Source organism: Scaptodrosophila lebanonensis, unplaced genomic scaffold (assembly GCF_003285725.1).
Source record: "Scaptodrosophila lebanonensis strain 11010-0011.00,11010-0021.00 unplaced genomic scaffold, SlebRS2 tig00000053-arrow-pilon, whole genome shotgun sequence".
NCBI classification, from domain to species: Eukaryota; Metazoa; Arthropoda; class Insecta; order Diptera; family Drosophilidae; genus Scaptodrosophila; species Scaptodrosophila lebanonensis.
The window spans coordinates 2,488,337-2,503,743 of record NW_022060548.1 but is presented as its reverse complement, the minus strand read 5'-3'; the positions used below and the strand labels follow the sequence as shown (position 1 = coordinate 2,503,743).

Here is a 15,407-nt window from a genome sequence, read left to right as displayed (position 1 = left end):
TATAATATTAATTTATATATTTAGTGAATTATTTGCAGTTTTTTAAACTAGTAAAATTATTATAATTAATTTATCTTAATTATTATACTCTGTATCCAAATTATAAAATTATATAATTATTTTAAATCAATTTTGAAGTCGTCTGTGCCTACAGAAATATGGCCAGTTCAAAACCATTCTCCAATACTCTCTGAAACTTATGCAAATAAGCATTATGTGATTTTTCCCACCTATCCCACTTAAAAGAAGGCACTACATATATTGTTTTTTTAAGCACTTTAACAAGTTTTAAAAGCTTGTTGTTAATAACATTCGCAGAAATCCTTGATAGAATTAAATAACTTTTCCAACATATTCCATGTAAATGTTTTCCAAATCAAGCATACCTATCGATTACATTGTTTTTGTTTTTCAAGCCATTTTCACCCAAACTTTTATCACTTTACTACCCACACATACACACACACACAAACACACACACACCAGTTATATAGCGAGTTAGTCAGTCAGTCATTCCCACAATGTACAAGTTTACAACCAACTTCTATATGCGCCTCATTAGCGTTGTTAGTCAAAGTTGATAATAAACTTTGTACCGTGAATGAATGGATATGGAAATGTAACAGTGTGTGTGGGTGGGCGTTTTGGCGGCAACTTTTTCTCTTGCTTTTTTCAAAAGCATTTGTTGTAAACTTTATTGATTTTTTATTGAGCGTAAATTGATATTTCTGAGATGTGGAATATGTACAAGAAAACAATCACCTTTTATGCTGAGGTTTTTGTTCAATTATAAAACATTTTAATTAAGACTGAAATTCAAAACAGCAACCACAAAGCAACAAGAACAACAACAACAATAGCAGCAAAAGTTTTATGCTCTTAGCTGCCTGCCTGCCAGTCGGTCAATTTTTATGCCTCTCGGGTGGTTCAATAAACCATTGACAGGCCCCAAGGCGCACAGACTGTGCCACAATTTGTGAGTACAATTTGTGTTAAATAACAAATTTTATGGAAATGCCAATGGCGGCTCCAATGAAAATTGTTTTTAAAATTGCAATGACAGAAATAAATTTCGAGAGGAAGTCTTACCTTGTCGTCCCATTTGGTTTGCATGTACCCATAAGTTCTTGAATGCTTCCTAAATTTCAAGAAGCTTTAGATTAAAATGAATACTGTGCTGAGACGATGTATGCAATACTTAAAAGCAATATAAACTAGCGATAAAAATAAGCTAAACATAAAAGAAGGGGCTAAAAGCTTTAAAAAATTTAAAAGACATAAAATACAGCAACATTTAATAATGTTGCAATTGGAATAATCCTATAAAGCACCAAACAAGCCGTAAAAAATCATTGTTCCTTTAGCTGCGAAATATTCTATTTAGTTCTTGCTTACGAAAATATCCTTCAGCAAGCTTAGAATGCCCTTTTCAGAGTACTGAGGGCATATTACCAGTAAATGAGAATTCTAAGATAATGGAGGTAATGAATGAAACTAATGATTCGTGTGACAATATTATTATATCTTTTAGCGTTCTCAGTCTCAACTTTTTGTATTGGTCAGAAAAAGTTTGGTAACTCAGATCCGGAAGACAGAAAGAAGAGGAGCAGGTACCTTCCCTGGCTCTTCCTTCAATTTTTGAGCTATCTGTAAATATGTACTTTAACTGGGTTGTCTCTTGCGTATGGAACACCATTCCATTGCAATTCTCTCTGTGTAATCCTTTTAAAGGGCTATTTCGGGTATACGATAATCTATATGACTCTTCTTGATCCTGCTGTTAGCGCATAGCAGGACATCTTTTGGGTATAGGGTATTTCAGTGTCGGTTTTGCTCGACTGCAACGTTCTTCCCTAGCTTAAGCCTTTTATAATCACTCTCATTTGTTATTTCAAATTACTAAATGCAACATATAATTAACAAAATAGGTAGTTATGTGCAGCTGCATTCAATATTATCCGAACACTGCACATTTCAATCAATTCGTGCACTTTATATATATATTTAAGCAAATAAATAAATAAACTATGCAAATTCACCGCCCACTGACCGCCTGCCTGCCCTATTTTAGAACTTGAAACTGTCGGCAATCATCAAACCAGAACGCAGAACCACTTAAAAATAAAATGAAAAGGAAAACACACACACACACACACATGTGCACATGCACTCACACCCATACACACACATTCATTTAACCGCACGCATTTATAACAATGAAATCAAAACGCGCCGGGAACGAAATTTGCATTTAGAGCTCAATCAAATGCATTGCGCATAGCAAAAATATACATGCATATAAAAAAAAATTGAAGGAAAGAAAAAAAAACACAAAAAACGAGAAACTTCGCACTAAACAAATACGCATTCGTATTTTTTATTTAGTTTAGCATATACGAGATTTCATAAATATTTGATGAGTGCTGCTTTTGATGCTTTGTTGTTGTTGTTGCTGTTGCATAAGCAATAAAATGCAACACTGCATTTAACGCTCCTTCGCCCATTTCTGTTGCTCTGGCAACGCCAAACATTTCCACATGTTTTTTTTTTGTTTGTAATTCAACAATTGAAATATGCATTGGCTGTTGCTGTGGTTTATTTGTTCACCTCTCTCTCGGTGTGTGTCTTTGTTCATAATCAATTTTAATTGCCATTGAAATTGTTGCTGGTTATTTTTTTTCGCGCATCTGTCAAAGTTTGCGACGCGTGGGAGCGTTGCCAACGCTTTGTAAATTTTTCAAATGCAAAGTTTAGATTGGCATCGGTTTCTAATTAATTCAATTATCACCGTAAAGTTTTCCAAATCGTTGCATAGCACCACAATGTGGATGGAAAATAGCTTGGGAAAGTTCTCAAGCTTTATGTGTGTGTTGTGTGTTTCGTTTAAGTGTTAAACTTGTTTGCTGTGATTAGTCTTACAAGCAGAGTGGTTTCCAAGCATATAGTTTGCGTTTGAGCAAATTGCTTAATTTGACTTAAACTATGACAAGGTCCTTCAAATAACAGTTTTATTTCACATTTACATTCCTTTTTTGTATCCTTTGAACAGATTAACAGATTAAGTCACCTGCCACTAAAAACTCTTAATTACTTTGATAATGATAAACACAAGCAATTAATTATCCAAAAATAAAGATAAAAGCCAAATTATTTTCTGAATTATAGTAATCTTTTTATATATTTAATCCAATAAAGAAAAACTAAAGTATGTTCATACTTTGTCGACCTTTCTACTCATTTTAAAAATATAATTCCGTTTTAATTAATTTAAAACAATTCTATGTTTTCCAATATTTTCTTTAAATTCGTATATAAATGACTTGCATGAGTGACCATACCTTATGATTCTTATTTTAAAGAATAAAGCAACTTCATCCCATATCCGCCTTATATATTCCTAGAAGAATAGATCAGCGATTTCGATCTAATTCCAGTTTAAAATACTTTCTACGAAAGCAAAATATCTAGCTTTATAAAAAAATTTTAAATGCCTTAAGCCACATTTAATTGAATTCGTTAAACAAATTATCTTAAAACTGCCATCAAATTAATTTGAATAGTAAACCTTTTAGCTTAAGATTGTCACTAAATACCAACAACAAGCGTTAGCTTTGCGGATTTTCCGTTTTACATTTTCCACGGCTGCGTTTATTTTTATTGCATGAATCCCATAGCCCAGTTAAAGGCTGAGGATAAATAAACTCAGTTTTGAAGCCTTTGCAAAATGAATTAAAATGTTGCCAAGTTACGCAGTAGCAAGAAATAACAACAACAGCACAAACTATGGCAACAATGACAGGCGCTTAAACACAATAATGCCGGTCTGCCTACCTCCCTGGAGATGATGATGACGATGATAATACTATAGCTAGGCCGTAGTGAGTGAGCGGGACAACAACCTCCGTATGCCAAAGTATAGCGCATAAAATTTGCATTAAATCATCCTTATTCCTTCATTTTACCTCTTTTTTAACTTAAAATGTCAAACGGTAGCCAAAGAACCGACAAAGTGGAATGTGTTGCAAATTTCAATGCAATATGCCGACGACAGCCCGCGTTGCTGACGTTCTCAAAAGCTTGATGATGACGACGTTGGCGCTGAGTTCAAAAAGAGAAGATGCGAGAGCAGCAGAAAAAAAAACAAGAAATAAAAACAAATAAACCAAAAACCTAAAGAGTTAAGCAGTGAAGAAAAAATTGTATGAAAATAAACAAAAATATGCTCAACAGAATAAACAGTAAGCCGCCGTGGATGCTGCTGCCGCTCTCGCCGCTCTGCATCTCTTTCTCACTCGACACCACTCCACTATTCAAGGCACTGCTGCCCTGTTGCCAGCGGGCGTCGTCAACATCAATAGCTCTGCCAACCCACAAAGGAACTGCGGCTCAAGCACTGCATAGAACGAGAGAGTGGAAGAGCGAGAGAGAGAGTGAGAAAGGCAGAAAGCAGCGTCAGGCAAAAGTTAAATAAATCGTTTGCATCAAAACGTAAACAAATGCAGCTAAACGACAAATGTTGCGGGCAACATTGTTGCCATTGTTTTTGCGAAACAGTTGCTGTTGAAATTGATTTGACATGAAACACACACATTTATTTATATGTTTCTGCACATATGTATTTATGTCTATGCGTTTGTGAGTACGAGTATATGGTTAAGTGAGAAACGATTTGTGCTGTTGGATCAAGTGAAATAAATTGATTTATAAGCCTTTTTTATACACACATACCTACATATGTTTATGTATGTATCTTTATATGTATGTATTTCATCTACTCACGCTCTATTGCACTCACACAAGCACACATACATTTATACGCAACAGAACTGCGACAGACTATTAAAAGTTCACTGATCTCTTCTCCCCTCAAACACAACTTCCTTCGATTTTAACACTTTCACACACACGTACACAGAAATAACAAGAAGAACAACAACTGCTTGCTGGGATAAAACCCATTCAAGTGCAATAATTTCAGTTCAGTTGATTTTAAGTGCTAAATTGTGCTGCAATTAACTGAAAAGGCAGTTAGAGGCCAAGAAGGAACAGAAGCTATTGCGAACAATGTCTTGCTGTCTGGACAACAACGACAGTAAAAAAATTTAATTAGTGCGCCTGAAACTTTTAGCGACATCAGCGTCGCACAACGAAAATTAATCGAAATGCATTAAAGCCAATTAGAAGAATCGCTACAGCAACAACAACAAATGCGCGCATTTTAGTTTAAAGTCAAAGACGTTGCTGTTATCCTTGTTGTTGTTCGGCAACTTACTTGTAATTAAGCAGCGTTAATGTGTTCATGTTGTTGCTGCTGTTGTCGCCGGCGCCGTTAAAGTTTCATTGTTTGCCACAGCAACTACAACAACTGCAATTGCTGCAACTTCTATTTAACTCCCCTACCCACCAAAAACATGCAGCCTAACACAGAAGAGCAGCACCCACGAACCCCTCCGCACCAATTCTCGGTCCCTTGTTACACACAAGGCTAGCAAAAATGTTGTTTTCGTTTTTATTTCTTTGCCTTTACTTTTTTTCTGTTTTTGCTTCGTCATCTCGTCTTTAGCCGTTTTGCCATCTTCTTCAGCGCGCATTGCAATCATCAGACCGCTGGATCCCTCCTCCCTGTTCCACATTTCAATACGTACAAAAAAAATTTCGTGCTTGCTGCATTTTTTTCGTTCAGCGTTTTCGCGCGTTTCGCGTTGCCATGCAGAAGGCCCAGAAACTGGCCCCAGCAGCCGCCCGGCAACAAACACCAATTCACACGCACACACAGACTCACACTCTCATTGCTCACTCACTCACTTACTTAGCTGTGCTCTAGAGGTGGCATTTATCGTGCTTTTGCATGTTCGTGTTTCCTATTCGATTCGATTCCACAAATGAAGAAAAACTAAATATTTTGCAGTTATTTAAGTTTAAGCATCTCATTTTAGTAATTTTGTATCGTATTAATAAACGTGTCCAATCGATCCGATTTATCGTACTACTGTTTTACAAGCCTTTGATAGACGTTACAAAATTTTAATTTTTCCAAGAAAATATTGTTTAGGTACTTTAATTTTTTGCAATTGCAAAATGTTCACGAATATACAAATATATAAATTTAAACAATGTGTTCATGATTTGATCAAAACAATTATTCGTATACTCGTACATATACTTGTATAACAAATGTTACACTGGAGCGTGCATTTGAGGCCGCTCTTGCCCATCTCTATTGTGCACTCGTCTATACAACTCAACGACGACCCCAAAGTGCCGCTGACTGCCTGCCGCCACCGCCTTCTTCATCATCGTCAGCAGCAACAGCCTTTTTCATTCTCCATCGCGTTTTTTAATAGTGCGCCCCAGTAACAGCAGCAGCAACAACAGCAACAACAATAGCAAGCTAAAGCACAGCGCATACAAATAATTTACGCCATGGCAAAGGCAAAAAGCTAAAAATGAGTAAAGGAAACGACAACAACACCAATGTGCAAAATGCATACACACCAACATGAACCGGTACAGTGTCAACCATAAAAATAAACATGTACGCAATTTGAAAATCAGGTGTCTTGAAGTGTTAATAAAAAAACGAATCAAAAATTTTCCTTCACAATATAAGCTTGAGGACGTTAGAAGAATATTGGATCAAATATGAAAACACAGCAGAAATTAATTCTCAAATACATAATATTCTGGGTTAGACACACTAAACTCAGCCACGAATATGCCTAGAATGCAATACATTATTAGTCCCCACTGCTCTTAATAGCTATCAAAATTAGTCCAACATTGCGTATTATCTATCAGTCAGTTCTAAGAAAATATGTCTTTAATGGCCGCCACTGTACGCTGCTGTTACACGAGCATCGTCTCTCTGGCTCGCATTGCATTCATGCGTGCGTGTGCGTGTGTATGTGTCAGTGTGTGTCATGCGAGTTGTTTGCATTTACTCTACGCAAATGAGCGTCGCAGTCATTGCCGTTTTTTCTTCTTCTTCCTTGCTGTATGTGCTATTGCATGGATTGGGAGAGTGGGGAATGAGTATCACCCACAGCAGCCCCCCAAACGTTTGCGCACAACTCACTCTCACTTAATGTTGTGATCTAGAGATGGACAATGGCGCAATATTTTTGTCACGACAGCAATATATATTTAAATATCAGCGACATTACATTTAGATTTTCTTTTTAAAAGCACCCCATTGACAACGCAATATTAACATGCCTGCGTCTGAATTGCTTATTTAAATTACTATTTGAAGCTGGGTCCGGAAATTTTGCCTTACAAGCTTTTCACACAGCATCCACCTTATCAAATAAGGTCCAGAATTCTCTTGTTTTGCCAACCATTTTAACAAATATGAATGAATTTAAAGATATGTATATACAAACATTATCTCTACCTGTGGCATGAATACCTTCTTGTCACCGTGGCAAACAAACACGAACAGGTACATAAATAATGCTCACCTCTACAGCACTTTATGATACCGATGTAGATGATGATGCTTCATGCTGATGCTGATGCCGAATGCTTGCAACACTTGGCTTTGAATGACTAAGTTTTTTTTTTATTTTTGCAAGTATATATGTACATACATACATACCTACTCGTACATGGAGATTTTTAGGAGGGAGTACCAGATAGAGGTTTGTTGTAAGCACGAGTGTGAAAAGGCAGCATAAAAATCACAACAAACAAAATTCTCTCATACTACACTTTTTTTACACACAGTCGAGTTGCTCTCCGCTCTCTGCCCACACGCGCTCTCTTGTACTTGCATTACCAAGTGCTGTTGTTGTTGTCAACGAGTGGGGTTACTGACATTGCAGCAGCCCAACAGAGTTGAGCTTACCGTGCCGTGCACGTTCTTCCTGTTCGTTGCTACGTGCAATGCGTGCGCAGCGGCATTTGCTCTGTTTACTGTTTTTTCATTTTATTCTCATGCCTTTTTGGCTTTTATTGCTTTCCTTTTTTTCATGAATACTAGATGAAAATAGTGGGGGAAAATCATATTCAACAACAATATTCTGAAATGCATGAATATAATTTTGAAAACTGTGGGACAGAAATTATTTAAAACTTTAACTGAACCCAGCAGTTTTTAAATAGACTTAACCAAAAAATTCGCAGTGCACACTGTCAAAATTCTAAATTTCTGCTGTGTTTTTTACATATGTATGTATGTACCATACATACACATGTGCGTATGTACATATGTATATTGTACATACATACATTCAACTCAGTATCAATGCATTTATTTCACCATTGCCTAATCGCCTCGCTTTCCGTTTAATTTGGCGCGCAAAAGTATTTCACTTGAAAAATATTTTTGCACAACTTCTCACGCTCTCTTTTCCCCTGGCACGTCCTCTCTGCTATCTCAGCCATGCATAAAAAGTTCAACAATAGCGCTGAGTAAAACAGTCTTGCAATTACCGTTAGGTTCAAAGAACTTTTGCATCTAATTATGACGCAGTCTCGACGACTGCAGTCAACACACACATGTAAGTGCCGGAGTACATCAGCAAATATCATAACAGATTAATATTAGATGCATACTATGTCTGTTGTTCTCTCCATCTCATTCGCACGCATGTCTGCATCAAATTTATCACGACTGCATTGAGATCGATCGCAAATTTACACACTAAACTGTAACGGTGTGGTGCTCTCTATGTCTCTCATATAGGTCCGTATGTATGTGTGTGTATGAGTGTGTATGTAAACATCATAAAAGTGAATATGCTAATAAACAGCAGCAGCAAGAACAACAACAACCACCAACATAGGGTATGCCAAAAACAGTGTGGAACTATCTAAACATTGTAACAACAACATTGATTTAAACAAATGACATGCACACTTAGTTGGCTTTATGCTTACAATAAACAGATAACTGTTATAATAATGCGCAGACACAAATAATACCACTTTTCTTGGCGCTGCCAGTCGAAATTTAGAAAATAAATGAGCCACAGTTGCCTCACACCCACCCAGTAACAGTGGCGGCTTGAATATTAGAGACATTAATTTATCAACTGCAAATGTAATTGTTCTTAAAAAAATAGCAGTGAGAAAAAGAAACGTCACCCGAATATTTCACAAATGTCCACAATTTAAAGTTGAAACAATAATAATAAAAAATTAAATTAAATTAACTACACAAATGTCCAGTCTAATTGCATAAATCAAAAATCTATTTAAAAACAATTTATATTGCATTAAAAAATTAAATTAAATATAGAATCTCATTTACTTTTATTTTTCAAAATATATAAAACAAAATATATAAATCAAAATATATAATTAATACCATTTTATTCATTTATATAAAATATGTATTCATAAATATAGTTTCATTTTAAAAAATGTATAAATATGTCAGTTCCTTCGAGATAAAATTTTCTTTTATTTCTTACTTTTATCATAACTGATTTAATTTACTCAACTGTCAGCACATAAATGGTCACCAGTGTAGTCACTGGAGCTGTGAATGCACATGCACTACATACATACATACAAATCTATGTACATACATGCATATTTATGTATGTGGGGACCAACACACACACGGCCACTTGATGAGTACGGTTAGGTTTACTTAAGCCCAAAACAGTAGTGCCAAAAGGTTTATAATGTCTTAAGTTTTAATGACAAAGCAAACAAACAGAAAGCTATTTACATAAAAATTGAAAATGCACACATACAGATGTACTTTATGTACATATTTATGTTTCTATGTATGGTACTATATGTATGTCTTACTAATCAGAAACTCTGCTAATGCTCGGCTGCTGTTTGCGGTAAGGCGGCGACTCCACTGTATTGCCTGAGCACTAACTGTACTCCGTTATAAAATGCAATGCGCAGACACGCAGTCTCTATGATACATACACACAAACATTGAAGATACTCCCACGAACACTAATACATATACACACGTGGCAACAATTCTAAGTCGCTTAGCCTAGCAACAAAAATTTGTGCAACTTAACTCAAGCTACAGTAATGGAAAGCAAAGCTGTAAATAAAAAATATATATACATACATATATTTATATACCTACATACATATATCCATACTCGTATACAAAGCAATCATTGCACTTGTCGCACCCCATGCATACTCGTACACATACCTAGGCATATATACATATAGACGACCTAACCAGACTTGCCTCCTGGCCTAGGTTTTTGATTCCTGTTGCCATGTTCAATTTTTGTTTTTGTTTTCTGCTTGGCATTTTTATTTTCATGCTCTCTATACAAAAATTGCTTTTTTTGCACTTCATTTTTATTTTCAATTTTATTTTTCCTGTTCGTTATGCCTTGCCCCACAATGGGCGTGGCAGTCATTTCCCGCAATTACGCCTACACACAACAGCGGGCAGAGTTGTCAACGTCGTTATTGTGTTTGTGTGCAATGATAAGCCGTATCTGCTACAATCGCAACAGCACAGCAACAACAACAGCAGCAGCGACAACTAACGAAGCAGTCCAACCAACCAACCAGCAGTTGTGCAGGTATGGCAACGCTTCATACACACACACACAGGCTTAACTCACTCAACCGCACACTAACACATGCAAAGTTGCGCCGCATGCCTAGAAGTATGCTACAAAAAGCTCCAATTGTGCCATGTCAATTTCAAAAATGTGATAGCAAGAAAAACAACATGAACTAGAACGCACCGATCTTAATATACCCTAAAAAAAAACGTTGATTTTATTATAGAGAGTTTTTATTATTTTTTGTGCAAATTGAAAGAAACTGACACTAATTCTCTAATATGCTGTTAGCTCAAAAATAAACAACAAGTTCTAGAACGTCAACTTTTGCTCAAAACATATATACGTCAAAATGAATTTTATAATAACATTTCTACACGATATGTATGTTTTGATGCCTTACGCCCTTAGGTAGTCAGAAGAATTTGTCACGGAAATCTGTACAAACAGCTGTTCCCATGAAAGGATTATTTTAGCGTGCAAGTAATGCAGTTTTTCTATCATTAATTAATGATCGATTTTATTGCCACTTACTAGCTGGCTTGACTTTATAAAACATTCATCAAATAATTTCTCTAAGAAATAAACTGTTTGTCAGACAGAACATAATAGTTGTTTGTATTTTTTATTCGATAAACAAAATATCCAATGTCAGCTATTCCACAAAAAAATGGGAAAAGTGCTGCTTAAGTGGTTCAATCGAGATTGTTTAATATAAGATATCTATAAATAGAATCAAATTTTGAAATAGTATAATTTTTATATTTAAAGATTTGCCTGTATTATATATCCTATATAAAATGGCTAAACTTGCATTAAAATGTTTGCCAATACTTAATTTTTATCGCATAAAGCAGTCAAGATGGTATTCCCCATTCAAAAACCGTGCCAAAAGCATGTTTCAAATTATATATCGTAGGATTCAAGGATATTACGAATTGTATGTGGCCTTATAAAAGTGCAGACTCGGCCAGTATAACTTTTTCTATCTACATGCAACCACCCGCATGAGTCAGTCCAGTCTATAAAGGTTCGTTCCCTAGGCCGTAAAGCTCCGCTCGTCCGCCCACTCACCCGATTGGGTGCAACCGAAACGGCCGCCGGCATTCATGACAGACTCACAAGTTCGTCAAAGTCGAGGCTGCAGTAAATGCAGCAACACATACCATGTGACTGCCTGCCTGTCTGTCTGTCTGTCTGCCATGGCTGTTATATGATTGTATATATATATATATATATATATATATATATATATATATATATATATATATATATATATATATATATATATATATATATACTATGTGTGTGTGTGTGTCTATCTGCCTGTGGTTGCCAGATGGTTTTGACTTTTTATAGAAGTGTACGAGTGCGGTGGGGGGATGTATATGAATACAGCTTTGGCATAAAAATGTTTCAAGTGTCATTTATAATTCATTTTTACTCTTTTAAAACCCGTGCGGCAACAGCCACGCCCACGCAAACGCCCCCACAGACAAACAAACAGACGCTACGACCATTGGACGTCTGTTCAAATTAAAATGTTTCCGTTGTCGTCGTCGTCGTCGCATGCAAACACACACTAATACACTCAATAACACATACACAGTCAGTCAACTTGTGTGTACACTTAGGAAAAATAAATTCAAGTTATCTGCAATTTCCACATTTATTACAATCGAATTTTCAAATATATATGCCTAGAACAACTTAAGTTCATAAAATTGCGTACTCATTTCTTTTGCTACACTCAGAAAAAAAGAATGCCCTTAAGCTACAACATTTTTCGAAAAATACTACACAAGACAACTAGGCCTACGTTTAAGAAAAACAAGTGATTTTTGCCCTGGAATTGATAGTAATATGTCTAAAAATCTAAATACTTTAGGTTGAGTGTAAAACGAAATGTTCATATCAGACAACCAAAGCATTTTCAAGAAATTCGTAGACTTTTTCAAGCCATCACATGTACACCTACTATAGGTTAACAGTATTCAAAATCCATCGAAATCGTCCTATTATCCTTTCTCTCGAATATTTTCTATATAAATTCTATTGTGTTCGCGTGGATTCCTCTTCTTGAACACCGAAATGATTATACTTTTACGTTTCATTGCCATTGTTCGCCGATCATTTCTTCTTTTTGTATTTCATTTTATTGATTTCGTTTTAATATTTTTTTAACATTCTGCCATGGTTTTCTCTCAGTGTACTAGTGCGTTCATTTCTGTATCATTTTTTTTATTGCGCGCGCATTTTCAACGGGCGAGATTGAATTTTATTGCCTGCCGACAGGCTGACTATGCCTGGGTCGCTGGGTTGCTGCTCCTGCTGCCTGGCAGGATGTCAGAGTTGTCAGGATGCGGATTACACTAATTATGAAATGACATACAGCGAAGACTAACCGACAGAGACAGTAACGAGAACGACGAGCAGGACGAAGATGAGAATAATGGGAAAGCATCACCAACAACAACAAGAGCAAGTCGTTGTTGTTCATTGATTTTAATGGTTTTTTGTTGTCACTGTCAACTTAATTAAAAAATAGCCAATTTGATTTTGTTTATCATTGCAGATGTTGTCGGCGATATTGACGGCATTGTTGTTGTTATTGTCAACGGAGCGTTATTTTTGAGGCGGCTGCGTGCAGGTTTTCCATGGCTAAGCGAAGACAAATGACGCGCCCACATAAACAACAACAACAACAACTAGCCAGCTATAAAAACTATAAGCCATACACATGTTGCTGCAACATCGCGGAAAATGCTCAATGCTGCCGATGCTACAGCGATACATGCAACAGAAGCAGCAGCAGCATCAACAGCAACAGCAGCAGCTGAAACAGATGTCATAACAAACAACAACAGCAACAACAGTAGTCAGCAGCATTCAGAACAAGCGAAAGGTACGCCGCCAAAGCAGCAGCAACATATTGTTGTTGTTGCCGCCAACAAAATGGTTATAACAGCAACAACCGTAACAGCCGGTATACCAACAACAGCAGCAGCAACAATTGCAACTATTACGTCAGAGCGACAGCAGCAACATTCGGAGCAGCAGCAACATGTGCTATTTCAGCCACAATTACAAGCAGCGACGGCGGCAGCGGCACCAGCAACACCTCAGCAACAACAACAGCCACCTCAACCGCGCCAACATCCGAAAAAGCGTAAATTCGATCCAGCTGAGCTGGACACGGCTGATCAGCAGCAACAACAACAACAACAGTCGCAGCAGCAGCCACACACACAACAAAAGCAACAAAAACCCGCCGATGCAAATGGCAGCGATATGCTGCAAAATGGTAATGCTGCCAGCAACATGCTGCAGCAACAACATCAAACTTTAACTGTGCGCAGCATGATTGTGAGTCCATCAACCACAACAACAACAACAAACATTGCCACATTAAATTGCGGTGCAGGCGCCAGCAACAATGATATGAAGCAGCAGCAGCAGCAGCAGCAACAACAACGTATTATAATCACATCTCCACTGCAGCAGCAGCATGCGACTAGTACTTACAAGCAACATGCTGCCAGCAACAATAGTCAGGCAACATTGAATCATCAGCAACAGCAACGCACACACACACCCACAACGGCTGTTTACTATCCCACGCAACAGCAACAACAACAACAACAGCAGCAGCATCAGCAGCAACAGCATTCACGTTTAAGCTTTAATTCACACAATCAGCAGCAACATGTACAGGAACAACAACCACCAACACCACAACAACAACAACCACAGCAGCAGCAGCCACAGGAGACGGCTTCAATAGATCTCACTGAATGGACTAATACGCGTATTTTGGCCAATACTGGCAAATGCTATGCGCCAGGCATCATAAAGCAAACTTCTTGCGAAGCAACAACAACCGCCCAAAACAACAACAACAGCAATAGCAGCAGCAGCAACAACAGTGCGACCACAACAACCACAGCGTCCTCCACAATACTCGTCGAGTTCGATGCCACCGAGTTTGGCCAACAACTGTATACAGATGTGCTGCAACATGGACGCTACAATGTGATATTGGATGCAAGTCCGCCCATGGCTGATGTAAGTTTTATTTGCATACAATTATTGGTATAACCTCAAATTGAAAACTTCTTTGGTGGCTTACAGATTACACTGGAGGCGCGCGTTTGTGTGCGTCAACGACTGGAGGGCAGTAACGGTTGCGTCTATGTGGAGGGCATTATTACGGGTATCAATCAGGCCACCAAACAGTTTAGCGTGCAATTGTGCGACGAACACGTTAGTATAAATAATATTAAAATAAATATATAAATTGTAAATAATATTTAAGTAGAACTTGACTGACACTTTAACATGGCGGTAAACATTTTCACAAATCTAAACATTATTCTAAACGCAAATCTTTCTGAAATGAAATATGAACATAACCATGAAGATTAATTAAATATCAGTAAAAATTAATTTAAAATTTAAATTGCTCTGAACAATCATAATTAATTTATAACTTTTATTTTAAATGTATAATTCGGAAAAACATTGAGCCCTTTTCACCTTTGAATTTACAACTCTAAATCAGGTTTCGGAATTGAGAACTTTATGTACGATTCCACACATTTTTTATTAATTCCACACAATTTGAATGAATTCTGAAATGTAAATAAGTACAAGTAGTTCGCAAAAGTTAAGAAAACACTGAGAAATTCGTTGGACCAGTGTTTTTCGATAACGAATTCAAATACACAGTTATTCTGTATTCTATCATAGCTAGTATGAATATATATTGTTTTCTCATAAGTTCTTGTACATACAAGTATATCTATCTAATTATATCTATTTCATAGATAGTTTTTGCACATGGAATTGCCATAAATACGTGATCGACATTAGAAATTGATTTTGTAACCATCATTTAAATTA

At 36.7% G+C, this 15,407-nt stretch overlaps 1 protein-coding gene across 7 annotated transcripts in view; it reads left to right on the top strand.

Moving 5' to 3' along the window:
- Positions 1-15,407, top strand: part of LOC115624331 (putative transcription factor capicua) — a 70,019-nt gene that overhangs the window by 38,586 nt on the left and 16,026 nt on the right. For all 7 annotated transcript variants that reach the window (XM_030518960.1, XM_030518963.1, XM_030518961.1 and 4 more), the window contains exons 3-4: positions 13,081-14,570; positions 14,637-14,768. In XM_030518960.1, the coding sequence (XP_030374820.1) occupies positions 13,269-14,570; positions 14,637-14,768 (1,434 nt within the window). In that variant the 5' untranslated portion in view covers positions 13,081-13,268. The remainder of the gene's footprint in view (positions 1-13,080; positions 14,571-14,636; positions 14,769-15,407) is intronic.